The sequence below is a fragment of the Pogoniulus pusillus genome, chromosome 29 (assembly GCF_015220805.1).
Source record: "Pogoniulus pusillus isolate bPogPus1 chromosome 29, bPogPus1.pri, whole genome shotgun sequence".
Lineage (NCBI taxonomy): Eukaryota > Metazoa > Chordata > Aves > Piciformes > Lybiidae > Pogoniulus > Pogoniulus pusillus.
This window is the reverse complement of record NC_087292.1, coordinates 15,616,157-15,636,847: the sequence shown is the minus strand read 5'-3', so window position 1 is coordinate 15,636,847 and position 20,691 is coordinate 15,616,157. Positions and strand designations below refer to the sequence as shown.

Genomic DNA, 20,691 nt, shown 5'->3' with positions numbered 1-20,691 from the left:
CTCCCCTCTTTGTGAGGAGCTGAAATCCTCAAAGGCTGGTCTGGGGAACAGCTGTGATGATTTCTTAGTTAAAACCTGGTGTGCCCATCCTTGACAGCCCCAGGTGGGCAGTGTGGCAGTGAGAGAGAGCACAGCAGCCTCTCCTGCAGCACGAGGCTCTCTTCAGTGCTTGGGTGCTGATGTTTCCATTCTGAACATAGTTCCTTTCCTCTTCTCTCTTTGAAATCTTCATGCCTTCAGCTAGTACATCCCAAAATAACTAGGACTTGGGGGGAAAAGAAAACCCCAAACAAAGCAGCACAGAGCCTCCCTGTGGTCTCCTCATCTGTCTAGCAGAGACGGCGATGCTCAGCTGTCCATGTAGGGACTTGGAGATGAGGGCTGCCATTTATTAAAGCCATTTGGGGGTTTCTGTGTGAGAGAGAGTTGGGAAGCTGATGACAGTGAGTCTGGAAGGCTTCACTGCCATCTCAGCAAGGCAATTTTTCCTGCCTGCCAGGACTTGGAGCTGTTTGGCAGGACAGAGGAACCTGCAGAGCTGACTCTGATGTTCTGTGGATAAGGAAATGAGCATCTTTCTGATGGATGTTCTGGATCTGCTCAGTGGCAGGCAACTTAACTCTGAAACTGTCTTCAGGATGGCTTTCACACTCTGCCTTCCCTGGGAAATACAGAAAGGAGCCTTGATGTCTTCTCTTTCTCTCAAATCACCTTCACTCACACACAGAATGCATTGGGTTGGAAGGGACCCTCAAAAGTCACCTTGCCCAACTCCCCTGCAGTGACCAAGGAGATGCACAACTAGATCAGATCGCTCAGCACCCAAACAAGTTTGACCTTGAATGCCTCCAAGGATGGGGCCTCAACCACCTCTCTGGACAACCATTTCACCACCCTCGTGGTGCAGAACTTCCTCCTGATGTCCAACCTAAATGTACCCTGCTCCAGTTTCAAACCATTACCCTCACAAGCCTTTCTAAGCAGTTCCTTCCCAGCTTTCCTGCATCCCCTTTCAGGTTCTTGAAGGCTACTCTAAGATCTCCCTGGAGCCTTCTCCTAACCAGACTGGACACCCCCAACTCTCAGCCTGTCATAGAATCATAGAATCAACCAGGTTGGAAGAGACCTCCAAGATCATCCAGTCCAACCTGACACCCAGCCCTAGCCAGTCAGCTAGACCATGGCACTAAGTGCCTCATCCAGGCTTTTCTTGAACACCTCCAGGGACAGTGACTCCATCACCTCCCTGGGCAGCCCATTCCAATGCCAATCACTCTCTCTGCCAACGACTTCCTCCTAACATCCAGCCTAGACCTCCTCTGGCACAACTTGAGACTGTGTCCCCTTGTTCTGTTGCTGCTTGCCTCAGAGAAGAGACCAACCTCCACCTGGCTACAGCCTCCCTTCAGGTAGTTGTAGACAGCAATGAGGTCATCTCTAAGCCTTCTCTTGTCCAGGCTGTCCCCATAGCAGAGGTTCTCCAGCCCTTCAATCACCTTTGTGGCCTCCTCTGGACCTGCTCCATCAGGTCCATGTCCTTCCTCTATGCTCTTGTTGCTAGTGGTTTGGTGGCCTCTCTATCCCTCAACCAGTTCTGGGTGGAATGGTCCAGCACTGCCATTGCTGTGCACAAAGATTTAACCTCAAGAGATGCTTTAATGGGACTAAGGCAGTAAATTTCCCTGGGGCTGCAGTAAAACACCTCTTGTAGCTAATTATCTGCTTCACTGATGTAGTGATAGAGGGCTCTGCAAAAGCCTAAATCAATTCAGCAGAAGTGGAAGCCTCTTGTAAAAGCCAGGGGTGGCTTTGTGTGCTAATCACTGCTAATCAGTTAACACAGCACTGTCAGGAGTGATCCTTCTGGCAGCAGCTGAGAGACTCAGCAAGATTCAAGTGTCATTCCCTAAAGATCTCTTTCCCCATCCATTCACAACTTCTGGCATCTTTGGTAAGGCTCTGCCACGGGGTTAAGAGTTCCAGCAGCCACAACAGGTGAGTTGTTGTGATAGCAGATTCCAGATGATCCTCATAGAATCAAGCAGGTTGGAAGAGACCTCCAGGATCATCCACTCCAACCTAGCACCCAGCCCTGCCCAACCAACCAGACCATGGCACTAAGTGCCCCAGCCAGGCTTGGCTGCAACACCTCCAGCCACGGCCACTCCACCACCTCCCTGGGCAGCCCATTCCAATGCCAATCACTCTCTCTGACAACAACTTCCTCCTAACATCCAGCCTAGACCTGCCCTGGCACAGCTTGAGGCTGTGTCCCCTTGTTCTGGTGCTGGCTGCCTGGCAGCAGAGCCCAACCCCACCTGGCTACAGCCTCCCTTCAGGTAGTTGTAGACAGCAATGAGCTCTGCCCTGAGCCTCCTCTGCTGCAGGCTGCACACCCCCAGCTCCCTCAGCCTCTCCTCATAGGGCTGTGCTCCAGGCCCCTCCCCAGCCTTGCTGCCCTTCTTCAAACACCTTCCAGCACCTCAACATCTCTCTGCAATGGAGGAGCCCAGAACTGGGCACAGCACTCAAGGGGTGGCCTGAGCAGTGCTGAGCACAGGGGCAGAAGAACCTCCCTTGTCCTGCTGGCCACACTGCTCCTGGGCCAGGCCATATCCCATCCCAATGTCCTGACAGAGCTGTGGTGCTTTGGCTTGAGGGTTTGGTGGCATTTTCTGCTCAGCCACTTGAGCTGGTGTTGTCTGGAAGGATGAGGACTGTGTGATGGAGGAGAGCTGCTGGCCCAGGACTCCAGGCAGTGTATATGTGAAGGCAGAAGAGGACCTGAGATCCTCCAGCGGCAACTATCCCTTTTATTCTTTGGAGAAAGGTATCTTGCAATATCTCTCTGCTCTGCTGAGACCCCACCTGCAGTGCTGGGACCAGCTCTGGAGTCCTCAGCACAGCAGAGACCTGCATCTGTTGGAGAGGGGCCAGAGGAGGCCACAGCAATGATGGGAGGGTCTGGAAGCCCTCTGCTATGGCCAGGCTGAGAGAGTTGGGGGTGTTCATCCTGGAGAAGAGAAGGCTCCAGGAAGGCCCTAGAGCAGCCTTCCAATGTCTGAAGGGGTCCATCTGAAAGCTGGGGACAGACTTCTGAGCAGAGCCTGTTGTGACAGCACAAGGGGGGATGGTTTGGGCTAAAAGAGGGAGATTCAGACTGGAGAGAAGGAAGAAATGTTTGACACAACTCAGGTTGCCCAGGGAGATGGGAGCTGTTCCATCCCTGGCACCATTGCAGGTCAGCTTGTTTGGGGCTCTGAGCAACCTGCTCTTGTTGGGGACCTGTTCTAGTAGGAAGTGTCCCTGCCTATGGTAAGGGTTTGGAACTAGATGATCTCTGACATCCCTTCCAACCTAAACCATTCCATGTCCCTGCTGACTGCAGGTGAGATGGAACTGGATGACCTTTAATGGTCTCTTACAACCCAAACCATTCCACCACCCAATGATTAACCCCAGACTGCCAAGCTTTGAAATCAGAGGGGAGAGTGAAACCACAAGGCCTGCTATTGTTGTTCCTTTTTTTCCATTCCCTCCATTTTGCACATGCCAAGGTGGGAAGGAGCAGGAGGGAGTGAGTGAGCCCAGCTGCTGGTGCTCACAGCAGCTACAATGGGCTGGCATGGGAGAAGCTGTGTGGTGGGTCCCCATGAAAAGCTCATTTGTTCATGGAAGGGAACATTTCCAGAGTGAGTGCCCTGGGAACAGAGAGAAACATTCCTCTGGAGGAGGAGGCATTTCAAAGCCATGGAGTTGTGCTGCTGAGGGACATGGTTTAGTGGTGGACTTGACAGTGCTGGGTTAATGCTTGGACTCTGGGATGATTAAAGTGAATCTTGTAGAGTAGGGTTATAAGTTGGACTTGGTGATCCTGAGGGTCATAGAATCATAGAATCAACCAGGTTGGAAGAGAGCTCCAAGCTCAGCCACTCCAACCTAGCACCCAGCCCTGCCCACCCAACCACACCATGGCACTAAGTGCCCCAGCCAGGCTTGGCTGCAACACCTCCAGCCACAGCCACTCCACCACCTCCCTGGGCAGCCCATTCCAATGCCAATCACTCTCTCTGACAACAACTTCCTAACAACATCCAGCCTAGACCTCCCCTGGCACACCTTGAGGCTGTGTCCCCTTGTTCTGGTGCTGGCTGCCTGGCAGCAGAGCCCGACCCCACCTGGCTACAGCCTCCCTGCAGGCAGCTGCAGGCAGCAATGAGCTCTGCCCTGAGCCTCCTCTTCTGCAGGCTGCACCCCCCCAGCTCCCTCAGCCTCTCCTCAGCTCCTTTCCAACCTGGATGATTCTGTGCTCTTGGAGGTCTTTACCTTTATGATTCTGTTCTCAAGCACTTGCTTGGAAAAAAAACATTTCAGCCCCTTGGATCCTCACTCCCAGTTCAGGTTTGCAGCCTCCTGCAATGACTTTGCCTCTTTCTAACCTTTTTTTTCCCAAAGGCCCTGACATTTCTTGGTGCCCTTTCTGAAAACAAGTGTTCATTTTGTAGCTATTTGAGGAACTCTTGTTTTCAGCTCTGCCTCCAAGTGCTCTGTGAGCTTGGACAAACCAGCATAGAAGCACAGAATGGTTGGGGCTGGGAGGGACCTTCAAGATCAGAGCTTAGACAAACCAGCATAGAAGCTCAGAATGGTTGGGGTTGGAAAGGACCTTCAAGATCATCCAGTCCTAAACCCCTGCCATGGGCAAGGACACTTTCCACTAGCCCAGGTTGCCTGGGGGAGCATCTTGATGTGGTTATTACCTCTTAAAAGACTGCCTTGAACCAAGGAATAGCTGAGCTGTGTGTTCTCTAAATGGGAGAGATCAGGCAGCATGAGGTGGGAGGGGAAATGCAGCTTCATCATTGTGCTTTGGATAGAAAGGAGCAGCTAAAAATCCATCTCTCACTCCTGCCTGATTTGCTTTCATGCACTTGACCAGGGAAGGTGTCAAACCAATGCATGTTCCCCATAGGAGTGTTTCTACTTGGTTAAGCAGGTTCAACCACTTAGCTCTTATTTGATTATCTCATTAGCAATCCAAACCCCCCCACATTTAAGGGCTCCAAGCTGATGGAGCTACACCAGCAGCCCTTGACATTTGCCAGGATCCCCTGGACTCTACTAATTCTAATTGAAGTTGGCACAAATGTGAACTGCAGGCAGTGATAAGCTGGTCTGAGTCTTGGAGCACAGGGAGAGATGCTTGCTCTATGAGGTTATTTCATCACATTTAACCATTTTAGGGCAGAGGTGATTTTGGTAGGGAGTTAGAAACTGGTTCTGTGAGAGGGGAGGTGTAGAGACAAATCAGAATGAGGTGCAAGGGTAATTGCATGGGAATTTGGGGTGTTGAGCAGCAGGCCTTGGAAATGGTCATTTGGGTCCTTTTCAGTCTTTAGTTTCCTAGGAAATTGAAATTCACCTGTTCAAGGTGAGGCTTGAGAGGGCTCTGGGCAACCTGATAGAATCATAGAATCAACCAGGTTGGAAGAGACCTCCAAGCTCATCCAGTCCAACCTAGCACCCAGCCCTATCCAGTCAACCAGACCATGGCACCAAGTGCCTCATCCAGTCTTTGCTTGAACACCTCCAGGGATGGTGACTCCACCACCTCCCTGGGCAGCCCATTCCAATGGCAAATCACTGTAGTTGAAGATGCCTCTGCTTGCTGCAGAGAGGGTTGGGCTGGGTGACCTCTGGGGGTCCCTTCCAGCTCAGCCCAGCCTGTGACTCTGTGGAAGTGAATTGTGTCAGTTTAGGTCTGTCCTGGCTGTTGTTTGACTTTGCAGACAAGAGCAGAGCCCAGGCATTGTCCTTGCTTTTTCTCCTCTCCCTTCCCCTGATCTTTGTCTCCATTTCTCCAGCTTGTGTAGGCCTGGTAGGATGGACTGAACAGCCACAAAGTGTGCTGAAGGGAATGGAACATCTCCCTAATGAGGAAAGGTTGAGGGAGCTGGGGCTTAAGCTTGGAGAAGAGGAGCCTGAGGGGTGTCCTTATTCATGCTGATAAAGATGTGAAGGGCAGTGGCAGAGCCAGGCTCTTCTGGGTGATGTCCACTGCCAGGACATGGGGCAATGGCTGCAATCAGGAGCAGAGAAGGTGGCAGGGGAACAGAAGGAAAAACTTTGTCACTGTGAGGACACCAGAGCCCTGGAGCAGGCTGCCCAGAGAGCTTGTGGAGTCTCCTTCTCTGGAGGCATTCAAAACCCTCCTGGATGTGTTCCTGTGTGATGTGACCTGCCCTGGGTGATCCTGCTCTGGCAGGAAGGTTGGACTGGATGATCTGAAGTCCCTTCTAGCCCCCAGAATTTAGTGACTCTCCCCAGAGCCCTCTCCCTTCCTCCCATGGGTGATGCTGAGTGCCAGTGGCTGCTCTGTACCTGATTATCTTTTCTGCTCTCAGAGATCTACGCTTCAACCGCATCAGGGAGATACAACCTGGAGCCTTCAGGAGACTGAAGAACCTCAACACCCTGTAAGTTGCAACCCTGGAGTGAGGATCTCCTATCCATTTATCACCTGTGTTCTCCTATCCATTTATCACCTGTGTTCTCCTATCCATTTATCACCTGTGTTCTATCCATGCATCACCTGTGTTCTCCTGTCCATCCATCACCTGTGTTCTCCTGTCCATGCATCACCTGTGTTCTCCTGTCCATGCATCACCTGTGTTCTCCTGTCCATCCATCACCTGTGTTCTCCTGTCCATGCATCACCTGTGTTCTCCTGTCCATCCATCACCTGTGTTCTCCTGTCCATCCATCACCTGTGTTCTCCTGTCCATCCATCACCTGTGTTCTCCTGTCCATCCATCACCTGTGTTCTCCTGTCCATCCATCACCTGTGTTCTCCTGTCCATGCATCACCTGTGTTCTCCTGTCCATTCATCACCTGTGTTCTCCTGTCCATTTATCACCTGTGTTCTCCTGTCCATCCATCACCTGTGTTCTCCTGTCCATCCATCACCTGTGTTCTCCTGTCCATCCATCACCTGTGTTCTCCTATCCATGCATCACCTGTGTTCTCCTGTCCATGCATCACCTGTGTTCTCCTGTCCATGCATCACCTGTGTTCTCCTGTCCATTTATCACCTGTGTTCTCCTGTCCATGCATCACCTGTGTTCTCCTGTCCATCCATCACCTGTGTTCTCCTGTCCATCCATCACCTGTGTTCTCCTGTCCATCCATCACCTGTGTTCTCCTGTCCATGCATCACCTGTGTTCTCCTGTCCATCCATCACCTGTGTTCTCCTATCCATGCATCACCTGTGTTCTCCTGTCCATCCATCACCTGTGTTCTCCTGTCCATCCATCACCTGTGTTCTCCTATCCATTTATCACCTGTGTTCTCCTGTCCATCCATCACCTGTGTTCTCCTATCCATTTATCACCTGTGTTCTCCTATCCATGCATCACCTGTGTTCTCCTATCCATGCATCACCTGTGTTCTCCTATCCATGCATCACCTGTGTTCTCCTATCCATTCATCACCTGTGTTCTCCTATCCATGCATCACCTGTATTCTCCTGTCCATTTACCACTTGTGCTAGTGCTACCTCCTCTGGTGACTGAAGGACAGCCTTGGCCTCTCAATTCTTTCAGCCAAGGGCTGCACATCCAATTGAAGCTTTCACATTCCCTCTGTCCTAACCCTGGATTGTGTCTCTTACCCTCTTCAACTCAATGTGCTGTGGAATAATGTCCATTTTTCAGAAGTGACCTGGCTTTTCAAACAACAAACTAAAACCCTGATGCACACTGGCACTGCCTGGAGGTGGTTGAGCAGGCCTGGCCTTAGAGCAGCCCAGAAAAGCAGTCTGGGATCAAGCTACTGGAAGGGTGCATGGAAGGCTTCTTCCTTTCCATGACCTCCTCAAACACATCACCCACAGGAGTTGCTCTGCATGAGTTTGCTTAACTGCATCCTCCCAAACAGCAGCTTGCCATATCATTGCTGTCTGCAGCTACCTGAGGGGAGGCTGGAGCCAGGTGGGGTTGGGCTCTGCTGCCAGGCACCCAGGGACAGAAGAAGGGTATGTATAGGCTGGGTGTTAGGAGAAAGTTGTTGTCAGAGAGAGTGATTGGCATTGGAATGGGCTGCCCAGGGAGGTGGTGGAGTCACCATCCCTAAAGGTGTTGCAGCCAAGCCTGGCTGGGACACTTAGTGCCATGGTCTGGTTGGTTGGGCAGGGCTGGGTGCTAGGTTGGAGTGGCTGAGCTTGGAGCTCTCTGCCAACCTGGCTGATTCTGTGGTTCCTGTGATGATTTTGTGTGCCAGGGCAGTAAAAGGAGTGTGCTTTGCAGAGCCTTTGCAAACCCTCCTGCTTTCCCCACGTGCTGTCCTGCAGCCATGGTCAGAGCTGGAATCCTGGGCTGGGTGAAACCTTGCTCTAACACACTGCGTTTCCACATGGGAATGCTGAGAATGAACTGCTCCTGCAAATCACAGGATTGCAGAATCATTTAGGTTGGAGAAGGCCTTCAGGATCATCGAGTCCCAACCATTAACCCTACTCTAGCAAGTCCTATCCCAAGGCTTCACATCTCATGCACAGAACAGCCCAAGTTAGGCTCTCAACCAGCACCATGTGGTGCTTAATTCCCAAACCCAACAGAGAGGAGAGAAGCTTTGGCTGGATTTCTGTCATCTGAGATAGGGTCAGATAGGGTGATAAATGAGGCTGAAATATCTAGAGAGAGAAAATAGAGCCTGACTCCTCAGGGGTTTACCTTATCACAAAGCTCTGCTGAGGCATCTTGATCTCCAGCCCTGCTCTTCCACCCCTGAAGCTCTCCTGAGCTGAGAAAACCTTTCCAGATGATGTCATCTGTGTGTGCTGCAGACAGATGTTTGGCAGCAGCTCAGCAGGCCTGCAGCCGAGGCTCAGCTGCACCCTGGGGAAAAGAAGGCTGCTGGCAAGCCTTCAGTTGGAGAGATGCTCCACCCAACCTGCTGAGCTCTGCAACAGATCCCAGCTCCTGCCCTGCCTGTGCCTTGCTCTAGGCAGGTCCCTGCCAGCTACCAGCCTTCTGTTGCCAGAGGTGGGGGTGATAGAATCAGGCAGGGTTGGAAGGGACCACAAGGAGCAGCCAGTTTCAAGCCTAGTGCCTTGGGCAGGGACACCTCACACTAGATCAGGGCCCACAGCCTCATCCAGCCTGGCCTTAAACACCTCCAGGGATGAGGCTTTCACCACCTCCCTGAGCAACCCCTTCCAGGATCTCACCAACCTCACAGTAAAGGACCTTATTGGTCTCTTTTCCTCACTATTAGGTGAGAGGATGGGAGGAACTGGCCTGAAATTGTACCAGGGAAGGATTAGGTTGGTATCATAGAATCAATCAGGTTGGAAGAGAGCTCCAAGCTCAGCCAGTTCCACCTAGCACCCAGCCCTGCCCAATCAACCAGACCATGGCACTAGAGGAAGGATTTTTTACTGCCATAGTGCACAGGAGTTAGGCTGCCCAGAGAGGTGGACTCAGCATCCCTGGAGCTGTTAAAGAAATGCATGGACATGGCACCTAGGGCCATGGCTTAGTGGCCATGGTGGTGTTGGGTTGATGTCTGGACTTGATGATCTTGGAGGTCTTTGCCAACCTAAACAACATTATGATTCCTGACTCCTGCCTCCCTGTTTAAACGTAGGTATAGGCATAGAGCCTGGCTGAGGTGGCTCCAAGAATGTCACAGATTCTTTCTGCCTTCCTCCTCCTCACCTTCCTGGCCAGGAAGCTCAAGGACAGCAAGTTCATGGGCAGGTAGAGAAGGGAACAGGCAGGATTGTCACCTCTAAAAGCCTATGAGGAGAGGCTGAGGGAGCTGGGAGTGTGCAGCCTGCAGCAGAGGAGGCTCAGGGCAGAGCTCATTGCTGTCTGCAGCTGCCTGCAGGGAGGCTGTAGCCAGGTGGGGTTGGGCTCTGCTGCCAGGTAGCCAGCAACAGAACAAGGGGACAGAGGCTCAAGCTGTGCCAGGGGAGGTTCAGGCTGGATGTTGTTAGGAAGTTGTTGTCAGAGAGAGTGATTGGCATTGGAATGGGCTGCCCAGGGAGGTGGTGGAGTGGCCGTGGCTGGAGGTGTTGAAGCCAAGCCTGGCTGGGATACTTAGTGCCATGGTCTGGTTGGTTGGGCAGGGCTGGGTGCTAGGTTGGGCTGGCTGAGCTTGGAGCTCTCTTCCAACCTGCTTGACTCTATGGTATGGAGGATCTTTGAAGGTAACATCTTCCTGCCAGCAAGGAGGGAGCCTGTTTGCATCAGTTCACAGTTTCTTTCTCAAATCTGGGAAATGGCTGTTCCAGATCACCAAGGGACAACTCAAGGCTGAATGTTGAGCTCACCTTTTCTCCCCCTTTAAGTACCCTATTTGCTGATTTTGGTACTGGTGGGAGGGGGAAAACAGCTGCTCTGTCACCATGACTGTAGCATGTGGCTTGTCAAATGCAAGAGAGCATGGCCTGAGGTTGAGTTCTGAACTCTCACATCGTTTAAAACATTCTTCAAACCAGACAACAACTCACTGGATGCAACTTAAGCCTGTGCTTGGCAACTCAGTGAGAGGGTGGGGAAGGAGAAGGGAGGGGTGGTCAGGCCATAAAACCTAAAGGAAGCTGAGTGTAAAAGGTCCTCTGAGGGAATCAGGGCTGGATCTTGTGGTGCTTGGAGATTTTGAACCTCCCAGGAGTTCTCAGGATTAAGATGCTTAGAGGGTGCAGCAGCTCTGCTCTGAGGACAGGCTGAGAGAGTTGGGGCTGTGCAGCCTGGAGAAGAGAAGGCTTGGAGGAGACCTTGGAGTGGCCTTCTAGGATCTGAAGGGGGCTACAGGAGGGCTGGGGAGGGACTATTGAGAAGGGCTTGGAATGACAGGAGGAAGAGGAATGGGTTTGAAGTGGCAGAGGGGAGATTGAAAGTGGCTGTTAGGAAGAAGTTGTTTGCAGTGAGGGTGGTGAGACACTGGCACAGGTTGAGGGTGGTGAGACAATGGCACAGGTTTCCCAGGGAGGTTGTGAAGCACAGAAGCACAGAATGTGATCAAAGATCAAAGATCACATTCTGTGCTTCTGTGCTCCACAACCTCCCTGGAGGTGCTCAAGGTCAGGTTGGATGAGTCCTTGAGTGACCTGTTGTAGTGAGAGCTGTCCCTGCCTATGGCAGGGAGTTGGAACTGGCTGATCTCTGAGGTCCCTTCCAACTCATTCCATGATTCAGCTGATAATGATCTTCCCAGCTTCACTCTGCCAGAGTGGTTATTCTGGAGCCTCTATTGCAAGAGGGCTATGGAGGTGCTGGAAGGTGTCCAGAGAAGGGCCACGAGGGTGAGCAGAGAGCTGGAGCTGCTCTGCTGTGAGGAGAGACTGAAAGAGTTGGGGCTGTGCAGGCTGGAGAGGAAAAGGCTCCCAGGGGACCTTCTTGTGGCCTTCCAGGATCTGAAGTGGGCTATAAAAAAGCTGGGGAGGGACTTCTGAGGCTGTCAGGTAGGGATAGGTATGAAGGGAATGGAACCAAGCTGGAAATGGGGAGATTCAGAGTGGATGTTAGGAGGAAGTCGTTCATGGTGAGGGTGGTGAGAGGCTGGAATGGGTTGCCCAGGGAGGTGTTTGAGGCCCCATGGCTGGAGGTGTTTGAGGCCAGGCTGGTTGAGGCTGTGTGCAGCCTGCTCTAGGGTAGGGTGTCCCTGGGCATGGCAGGGGGGGTTGGAACTGGCTGCTCCTTGTGGTCCCTTCCAACCCTGACTGATTCTGTGATTCTTCCCAGCAGAACTTAGCACTGAATCCTCTCTAACATGAGAAGGAAGTTGGAGGGGGGGCTGCTGTTGACTGAAGCTGGGACCAATACCCAGGTCAGGGCAGGTCTTTGCTCACTTCTCTCTCTGGGTGAAGTGCCCAGGGGCTGAGGAGCAGCCAGAGCTGGGCACAAGCCATCTAAGCTCTTTCTAGGAGCCAGATGTGCTGCCTTGCCTCTGGGTTTCTCCGAAAGCAGCATGTTGGATTATGTGGAAGTTTGATGGACTTCATCAATTATCTCACTTGTGAGGGTTTGCCAGGACATATCCTCCAATTCCAATGGGGAATCCTGAGGCAGGAAATGGAGATGGCTCCTTCCATACGCCTGGGCAAGGACCAGGAGGCTGAGTATCAGACGATGAGATAAGAGATGCTGCATGCCATCTCGGCTTCCAGAGCCTCTCTGCTTTGGCTTGGATCACTGATGACACCCCCTGAGCCATTCCAAGTAGCCAAGAAAACAAAGCAGCCTTTGGTTAATTCTTTTTAACAGCATCAAAACGCAAGCAGAGAACATATTGCAATTTGAAATCACCCCCCTGGGCTTCAGTCCTGGTCTGAACCCACTGCACTGAACAAAAAGGGGTCAGTGGAGGAGCTGAGAACATTGGACTGGGCTGCCCAGGGAGGTGGTGGAGTTGCCATGCCTGGAGGTGTTGAAGCCAAGCCTGGCTGGGGCACTTAGTGCCATGGTCTGGTTGATTGGGCAGGGCTGGGTGCTAGGTTGGGCTTGGTGAGCTTGGAGCTCTCTTCCAAACTGGTTGACTCTGTGATTCTGTGATCATGGTGCATGGGGCTGCTCAGGGTGGTTGGTGTCATCCTGTCTCCAGGATCTGCTCATCTGGTTAGTGTCTTATGCTCAGAGGGCTGCAGCAGCTCTGCTCTGAGGACAGGCTATGAGAGTTGGGGCTCTGCAGCCTGGAGAAGGCTTGGAGGAGACCTTGGAGTGGCCTTCTAGGATCTGAAGGGGTCTACAGGAGGGCTGGGGAGGGACTATTGACAAGGGCTTGCAATGACAGGGGGAGGAGGAATGGGTTTGAAGTGGCAGAGGGGAGATTAAAAGTGGATGTTAGGAAGAAGTTGTTTGCAGTGAGGGTGGTGAGACACTGGCACAGGTTGAGGGTGGTGAGACACTGACACAGGCTGTGGCTGCTCCCTCCCTGGAGGTGTTCAAGACTTGGTTAGACGAGTCCTTGAGTGACCTGTTCCAGTGGGAGGTGTCCCTGCCTATGGTGTGGGGTTGGAAGTGGCTGAGCTTTGAGCTCCCTTCCAACCTAAACCGTTCTGTGGTTCCTGTGCCCCGTGGAACGAGCAGCCAATGCCAGCTGCGTGGCAGGGGATAGGTGGTCATGTCTGTGGGATGCCACAGGAGCTGGCACCCATCTCTCAGCCCATCATGCACCCTCAGAAGTGGGGCCAAGGATCAGATAGCAGAGAACAAGCTGCCTGCCTGCTGCCTTGGCTGAAGATGAAAGCTGCTGAGGGAGGGCAGGGGAGGAAGCACGCACGGTTGGTGCCTGTGTTGTCTTTGTCCTGTGGGTAAATAGACAAAAGCCCTCTCCTGTGCTGCTCCCCAGCAAGTTCTTCTCAGTCCTTGGGTGTTCAATCATCAAGTAAACCTTTAGGTTGGTGCTCAAGGGCTGCATTTCCACTCAGCATTTCTGGCTGTCAAAGCAGGGTGGTGTGTTCCAAGGACCTGACATCATTTTTGCATCGTCTGAGGATCTGTGTCAGCTAACAATATTGAGTCCATGATTCTAAGAGGGGCAGCAAGGTCTGAAGTGGCCTTATTGTGGCCTTTCAGTATCTTAAGGGGGTGACAAGAAAGCTGGGGAGGGAGTTTTGAGGATGTCAGGTAGGGGTAGGACTGGGGGGAATGGAACCAAGCTGGAAATGAGGAGATTCAGACTGGATGTTAGGAAGAAGTTGTTCAGCATGAGGGTGGTGAGAGCCTGGCAGGGGTTGCCCAGAGAGGTGGTGGAAGCCTCATGCCTGGAGGTGTTTAAGGCCAGGGTGGATGAGGCTGTGTGCAGCCTGCTCTAGTGTGAGGTGTCCCTGGGCATGGCAGGGGGGTTGGAGCTGGCTCATCCTTGTAGTCCCATCCAGCCCTGCTTGATTCTGTGATTTCTCCCTCACTTCCACCTCCTTCTGCCTGTCTCTCTTTCCCTCATCCATTTTTTGGCCAAAATGGCCTCTTTGGGGTCCAAAGCACTGTGGCAAAAGGTGAGAAAAGTCTTTGAGCATTGCAAATAGTGGAAGTATTTGGCACCCCTGGGTGAGGAAGCTTCTCATTGTCTTAGCTGCTGTGAGAATCCAGACTTTGCCTGAGCAACCTCTTTAAAGCTTTAGCTCTGCAAAGCACAGGTTCAGGACCGTTTGAAGTGGCCACCCAGGCAGAGCAGTGCCCCCCAGGCTCAGAGGTGCTGCCTTCACCAGCTGTGTTTTCCTTTCTCCCTTTGAACAGGCTGCTGAACAACAACCAGATCAAACAAATTGTGAGAAGATCCTTTGAAGAGCTGGAGAACCTGAAATACCTGTGAGTTCCTTAACCTCTTTGCAACTGAACTTCTGATCTTTGCCAGTCAGGGACCCGTGTTCAGAGCTCAGAATGTTAATGTCCCAGCTAGAAAGCATTGCTCTGCTTTGGGCTGAAGTTTGTGGCTGGTTCCTGTCTCCATCAGCCTGATGCTTTTTTCCCCCCTGCCTTTTCTCCTGACAGCTACCTTTATAAAAATGAAATTCAGAGCATCCAGCATCATGCCTTCAGTGGGCTCCACTCCCTGGAACAGCTGTAAGTACAAACAGGTCTTGTCTGTGCTGGCTGTGAGGGGGGGTAAGAGCTGATTTAGCAGCTCCTCGAACCCAAGTGTGGGGTTTCCAGTGGTGGAAGGTGCCAGAACCTTAGCAAGGGGGAAGATGAAGTTCCTACTGTCTCAGCATCCAGCTTGGCAAGACTGCACTGGCTTCATTTGGGAGCAGCAGGTTCCAGTGCTGATTTTGGTTAGTTTACAGGAATAAAGAATCAAGCAGGTTGGAAGAGACCTCCAAGATCATCCAGTCCCACCTATCACCCAGCCCTAGCCAGTCAACTAGACCATGGAAGAGACCTTTGAGATCTTTGAGTCCAACCATTAACCCAGCACTGCCAAGTCACCACTAAATCATGGCCCTCAGCATCACATCTCTATGGCTTTGAAACCCCACCAGAGATGGGGACTCCACCACTGCCCTGGGCAGCCTGGGCCAGAGCTTGACAACTCTTTTGGGGAGGAATTTGTTCCTCATGTCTAACTTACAGGTCCCTTGGTCCAAACCTAGGTTGTTTCCTCTTGACCTAACATTTGTTGCATGGAAGAAAAGGCCACCAGTGAGGTCTTCTCCTACGGACCCATGTGTGCATCAGGAGCAGTGTGGGCAGCAGGACCAGGGAAGTCCTTCTGCCCTTGTACTCAGCACTGCTCAGGACACACCTTGAGTGCTGTGTCCAGTTCTGGGCTCCTCCACTGCAGAGAGATGTTGAGGTGCTGGAAGGTGTTTGGAGAAGAGCAGCAAGGCTGGGGAGGGGCCTGGAGCACAGCCCTGTGAGGAGAGGCTAAGGGAGCTGAGGGGGTGCAGCCTGCAGCAGAGGAGGCTCAGGGCAGAGCTCATTGCTGCCTGCAGGGAGGCTGTAGCCAGGTGGGGTTGGGCTCTGCTGCCAGGCAGCCAGCAACAGAACAAGGGGACACAGCCTGAAGCTGTGCCAGGGCAGGTCTAGGCTGGCTGTTAGGAGGAAGTTGTTGTCAGAGAGAGTGATTGGCATTGGAATGGGCTGCCCAGGGAGGTGGTGGAGTGGCTGTGGCTGGAGGTGTTGAAGCCAAGCCTGGCTGGGGCACTTAGTGCCATGGTCTGGTTGGTAGGGCAGGGCTGGGTGCTAGGTTGTGCTGGATGATCTTGGAGCTCTCTTCCATTCTGCTTGATTCTATGATTCTTGAAAGCTCTTCTTTTCAACTGCAACCTCACAGCCCTCTGTGGTTTTGCTGTGTGACAGCTACCTGCATTTCAACAACCTGGAGAGCTTGGAGCTGGAGACTTTCAGTGACCTGCCTCAACTTGAAAGGCTGTAAGTAAAGATGGGACCTTTCTAGGGCTTGAGGAGAAAGGGGGTGGAGGGTGGAGGGAAGCAACCTTGGCTTTGTTTAACCATTTTGGTGGCATGAAGATTGAGCTTCAAAAACGAAGGGAAAGGCAAAAGAAAAAGCTTCACTGGAGAAGGAAATTTGTGTGCTCTGGCTGAGTGGATTAGTGAGAATAGGAATCCAAGAGGATTAGTGAGAATGGGAAGGGGATTTCCCATGCTGTGTTGTGTCCACGTTTCCACCCAAGCAGGGCTCAGTCTGCAGAAAGCCTTGCAGCTGGCCAAGCCAACTGAGCTTTTGCTCAGACCAGAAGGTCAACATTAGTCATTGCTGGGCAGTTTGTGCTAACAACATACGCTGGGGGGGGGGGATAAAGTCAGAACCAAAATCCACCAAGGCAACCACCACCTCCTCCTTCTGGAAGGCAGCTGGGAAATGCAGTCCTGTGTCTCCTGCCCTCCAGCTTTGCTTCTGGTAGCAGTGGAGGTACTGGGACAGAAGCTCACATGGTGTGATCCTCAGCCCGTGCTGCAGGGGAAAGAGCCTTGTGTCCATGTGTGCTAGGGAAAGCAAATCCTGGGATCCAAACGCCCTTAGGGGAATTCTGAGCTGGATCAGGACCCTGAGGCTGATCTCAGTGGCTGTATCTGGTCCAACAACAACTTTGGGCTTGCATTTCAGAGGAAGGTTTGTCAGCATCCAAGCTGGGCAGCGAGGCTGAGCTCGTCTGGGCACGGCTGTCTGCTGGCATCCAGGTGTCAGCCTGTGCTGCTGCTGTGCTGCTTTCCTGCTCCTCCACCACCTCAAATTGCTCCCTGGGAGCTCAAACTGCTCCCTGTCTTCTGTCAAAGGGCTCCTATGAAGTGTAGATGCAGCCAACATTACTAAATCTATGAGGATGCTGAGGGGATTGGAGCACTGCCTGGTGAGGAGAGGCTATGGGACCTGGGGCTGCTTAGTCTGGAGAAGAGAAGACTGAGAGGGGATCTAATAAATGTCTATAACTATCTGAGGGCTGGGGGTCAGGAGGGGGGGACAGGCTCTGCTCACTGCTCCCTGGGATAGGACAAGGAGCAATGGATGGAAGCTGCAGCACAGGAGGTTCCAGCTCAGCACAAGGGGGAACTTCTTGCCTGGAAGGGTCCCAGAGCCCTGGCACAGGCTGCCCAGAGAGGCTGTGGAGTCTCCTTCTGTGGAGCACTTCCAGTCCTGTGTGCCCTGAGCTAGATTGTGTGGTCCTGCTGTGGCAGGGGGGTTGGACTGGATGATCTCTTTGGGTCCCTTCCTACCCCAGTCTGCGATCCTGTGATTTCCCCCCTGTTAGGAGAAGGGAAGGTCATTATCCCATCCTGGTCCCCAGTGATCCATTTTAGTGCAAGCAGGAGTATTTTCTCTCTGCTAAGGCTCTGGAAGTGTCTGGAAGAGAGCAGATTTGAGGTGGAAGAGAGTTGATTTAGACTGGAGACTAGGAAGAAAGTCTTCACAATGAGGCTGGTGAGACACTGAAACAGGTTGCCCAGGGAGGTTGTGGATGTCCCCTCCTTGGAGGTGTTCAAGGCCAAGCCTTGAGCAACCTGCTCTAGTGGGAGGTGTCCCTGCCCATGGCAGAGGGTTGGAACTGGATGAGCTTTGAGGTCCCTTCCAACCCAAAGCATTCTGTGAATCTATGGTAAGTGAAAATTGGCCTTGGGTTTGTTGGGAGATAAGCTCAGCTGAGGCTGTTGTGATCTAGGTTAGATTTACTCCTGGATTTGGGTCAATAACCTCTCTAGGTCCAGGGCATGGTCATCCTGTGTCTTCTGCAGCCTTACTTCAGTAGCTGTGGGGAGGGGGGGAAGAAAAGGTCCCTTCTGCACTGGAGCTGGGACAGGCACAGCACACACAGGGTGGGTCCAGCCCATGGGGATTTTGTGCCCTTTCTCCTCCCTCTGCAGAGCATGGAGCAGATTTAAGGCTCCAGTTTCACCCTGTTACATCACTTCTTGAGTCACCCTTTCCAATCCCCACCCTCTCTCCACTTTGGTGTGTTGCATTGCCCAAATGAACAAGATCCCAACAGCTCATGGAAACAACACACAGAGCACTGCAGAACTCAGCTCCATTGTGGAAGAGCAGCTTTTTGTGCTGGAGTTCTGACCTGGGGGGGGACAGGGGAGTGGGGTTCATTTGTGGGGTGCAAATCCTCGCTCATGTTTTGGCCTCTTGCTCTCCTGCTGCAGATTCTTGCACAACAACAAGATTTCCAGGATACATCCAGGGACCTTCTCTCAACTGGCATCCCTCAAACGACTGTAAGTCAAAAGCAGTGCCTGCAAGGAGCAGTTGTTTGTCTGTCTTTGTTCAGACGGCCAGGACCTGAGGAGGAATGTGCCTGCTTGGCAAAGATTTCAGCTGTTGCACTTCTAAGGCCACTGCTAAGTTTATAAAGCAGTTTTGTTTGGACCCAGGAGTTGATTTAACTACTTAGTAGTTTCTTTATGCTGGTGTCTAATTATAATCCAACTGCAATCTGCTTACAGCTCACTAAGGTCACAGGAATGAACGATACTGGAAGGGTCCTCACAATGCTTTGAACCCACAAAACACCCTTCAGAAAGCTGAGGAGCCCAGGCCCCAGAATCCCAGCATGGTAGGGCTTGGAGGGACCTCTGGAGATCCAGTCCAGCTCCTCTGCCAAAGCAGGGCACCCACAGCAGCTTGCTCAGGAGCACAATGGCCAGCAGAGGTTGGAAGCTCTCCAGAGAAAGAGACTCCACAACCTCTCTGGGCAGCCTGCTCCAGGGCTCTGCACCCTCACACCAAAGAATTCTATCCTCCCATTCAGGTGGAACCTCCTGGGTTCCAGTTTGTGCTCAGTGCCCCTTGTCCTGTCACTGACAAGAGTCTGGCCCCATCCTCTTGCCCCTCACCCTTTAGCTGTTGCTGAGCATTGATCAGATGCCCTCTGGGGCTGCTCTTCTCCAGGCTCTCAGCCTTTGCTCCTCAAAGAGCTGCTCCAGGCCCCTTAGCATCATCATAGGCTCTGCTGGACTCTCTCCAGTAGATCCCTGACCTTCTTGAACTGGGGAGCCCAGAACTGGAAGCAATACTCTCTAACCCTAACTCAATACTCCAGCTGTAGCCTCACCAGGGGCAGGAGAACCTTTCTTGACCTGCTGGTCCCACTCTTCTTTATGCACCACGAATAAAAACCAAACCAACCAGCCCACAAAACCAAACCCCTGACATGCCCTCAATAAACAGGCATTAAACTCTCTCTGAGATGTTTTGAGCTCCAGCTGACCTTGAACATGACTCCAGATCAGTATCTAAGGTGGAAGGAGCAATCAGAGCTATTAAAGACAATTCTCCTCCCATGCAGCAACATCCTGCTGTGTTGTTCCCACTTCACCTGGCTCTCTTTTAAGCTCACTTTTTTCCTTGCAGAGCTTGTGCTTTGTTTGCCTTTTATGACCTTTGGAAATCAGTTTTATGACATTTTTTCAGGGAGGGAAAAAAAAAGGGGGGGGGGGAGAGGGAAAGTAAAGAATTTTTGGTGCTCTGCCATGCTTTGAACCTACAAGAAAAGAGATGTGCTGCTCTGTGACTTCTGCAAGCAGCTAAAGTGCTTTGCTTTAGCAGGGAATAACTTGTGAGGTGCCTGCATGTGGCAGAGGAAAAGCTGAGCTGTCTCTAAAATGCTCTGCCATGACCTTGTGTGAAATCTTCCCCTCCTCAACTCTGTCCCTGAGCACATCAGAACTTCCTGCCATGGTTTGGTTTGGTGGCCCAGCCCCAGCTGCTGTAAAGCTGTCAGTGGGGAAGGAGACATCAGCTAATCCCCAAACTGTCTCTTATTTACCCTTACCCTCAGCCCTGCAGTCAGGAATGAGGTCAGTGGAGGCAGAAGCAGGGATGCGCTGGGAGGTCACCATGCTCCATATGGCAGGGGTCAGGTGGATGTTGCAGGAATAAAAGCTGGAGCTGTGCTGAACTGCTGCAATCTCTAGCAGCTGGCCATGGGAAGAGATTGATCTAGTGGAGGCTAAGATCAGTTAAAGGTGTTTGGGAGGCTGAATGGAGTGGGGAAGCTCCAATGGATGTGGTGTCGAGTGCTGCTCTTAGAGAGCTCTCTAAAGGCTGAGGCATAGAAACACAGAATCACTTTGGTTGGAAGAGACCTTTGAAGGTCATCAAGTCCAACCCTTAACCCAGCACTGCCAGGTCACCACTAAACCATGGCCCTCAGCATGCCTTTGGAATCCCTCCAGGGCTTAACCACTCTTCAAGTGAAGACATCTTAATATAAAACCATCTTCACTCACTCTGTGTCCTCAGTGTTCAAAGTAGGGCAATAAAGCTCAGCCCAGAGCTGAGGAGCAGCTGAGGGAACTGAGGTTGTTCAGCCTGGGGAAGAGGAGGCTGAGGGGAGACCTTCTGGCTTTCTACAGCTCCCTGACAAGAGACTGGAGCAAGGTAGTGGTTGGTCTCTCCTCCCAAGGAACAAGACACAGGGCAAGAGGAAACAGCCTCAAATTGCCCCAGGGGAGGTTTAGGTTGGAGGCAGTAAACTTCAAAACCCCTCCATGGATGGAGACTCCACCACTGTCCTGAGCAGCCTGTTCCAAGCCTTAACAATCCTTTTGGGGTAAGAAATTCTTCTTCATGTCCAACCTAAACCTCCCCTGGTGCAACTTGAGGTTCAGTGGCCGTGGTGGTGTTGGGTTGATGGTTGGACTTGATGATCTTCAGAGAATCCCAGAATTAACCAGGTTGGAAAAGACCTCTGAGATCATCGAGTCCAATCTATCACCTAACC

At 52.2% G+C, this 20,691-nt stretch overlaps 1 protein-coding gene across 1 annotated transcript in view; it reads left to right on the top strand.

Annotated features, from left to right (window-relative positions):
- The window catches only part of LOC135188100 (peroxidasin homolog), a 50,891-nt gene that overhangs the window by 5,820 nt on the left and 24,380 nt on the right, over positions 1-20,691 (top strand). Inside the window, 5 exon segments of the mRNA XM_064167328.1 lie at positions 6,405-6,476; positions 14,243-14,314; positions 14,498-14,569; positions 15,806-15,877; positions 18,113-18,184. Of these exon segments, the coding sequence (XP_064023398.1) occupies positions 6,405-6,476; positions 14,243-14,314; positions 14,498-14,569; positions 15,806-15,877; positions 18,113-18,184 (360 nt within the window).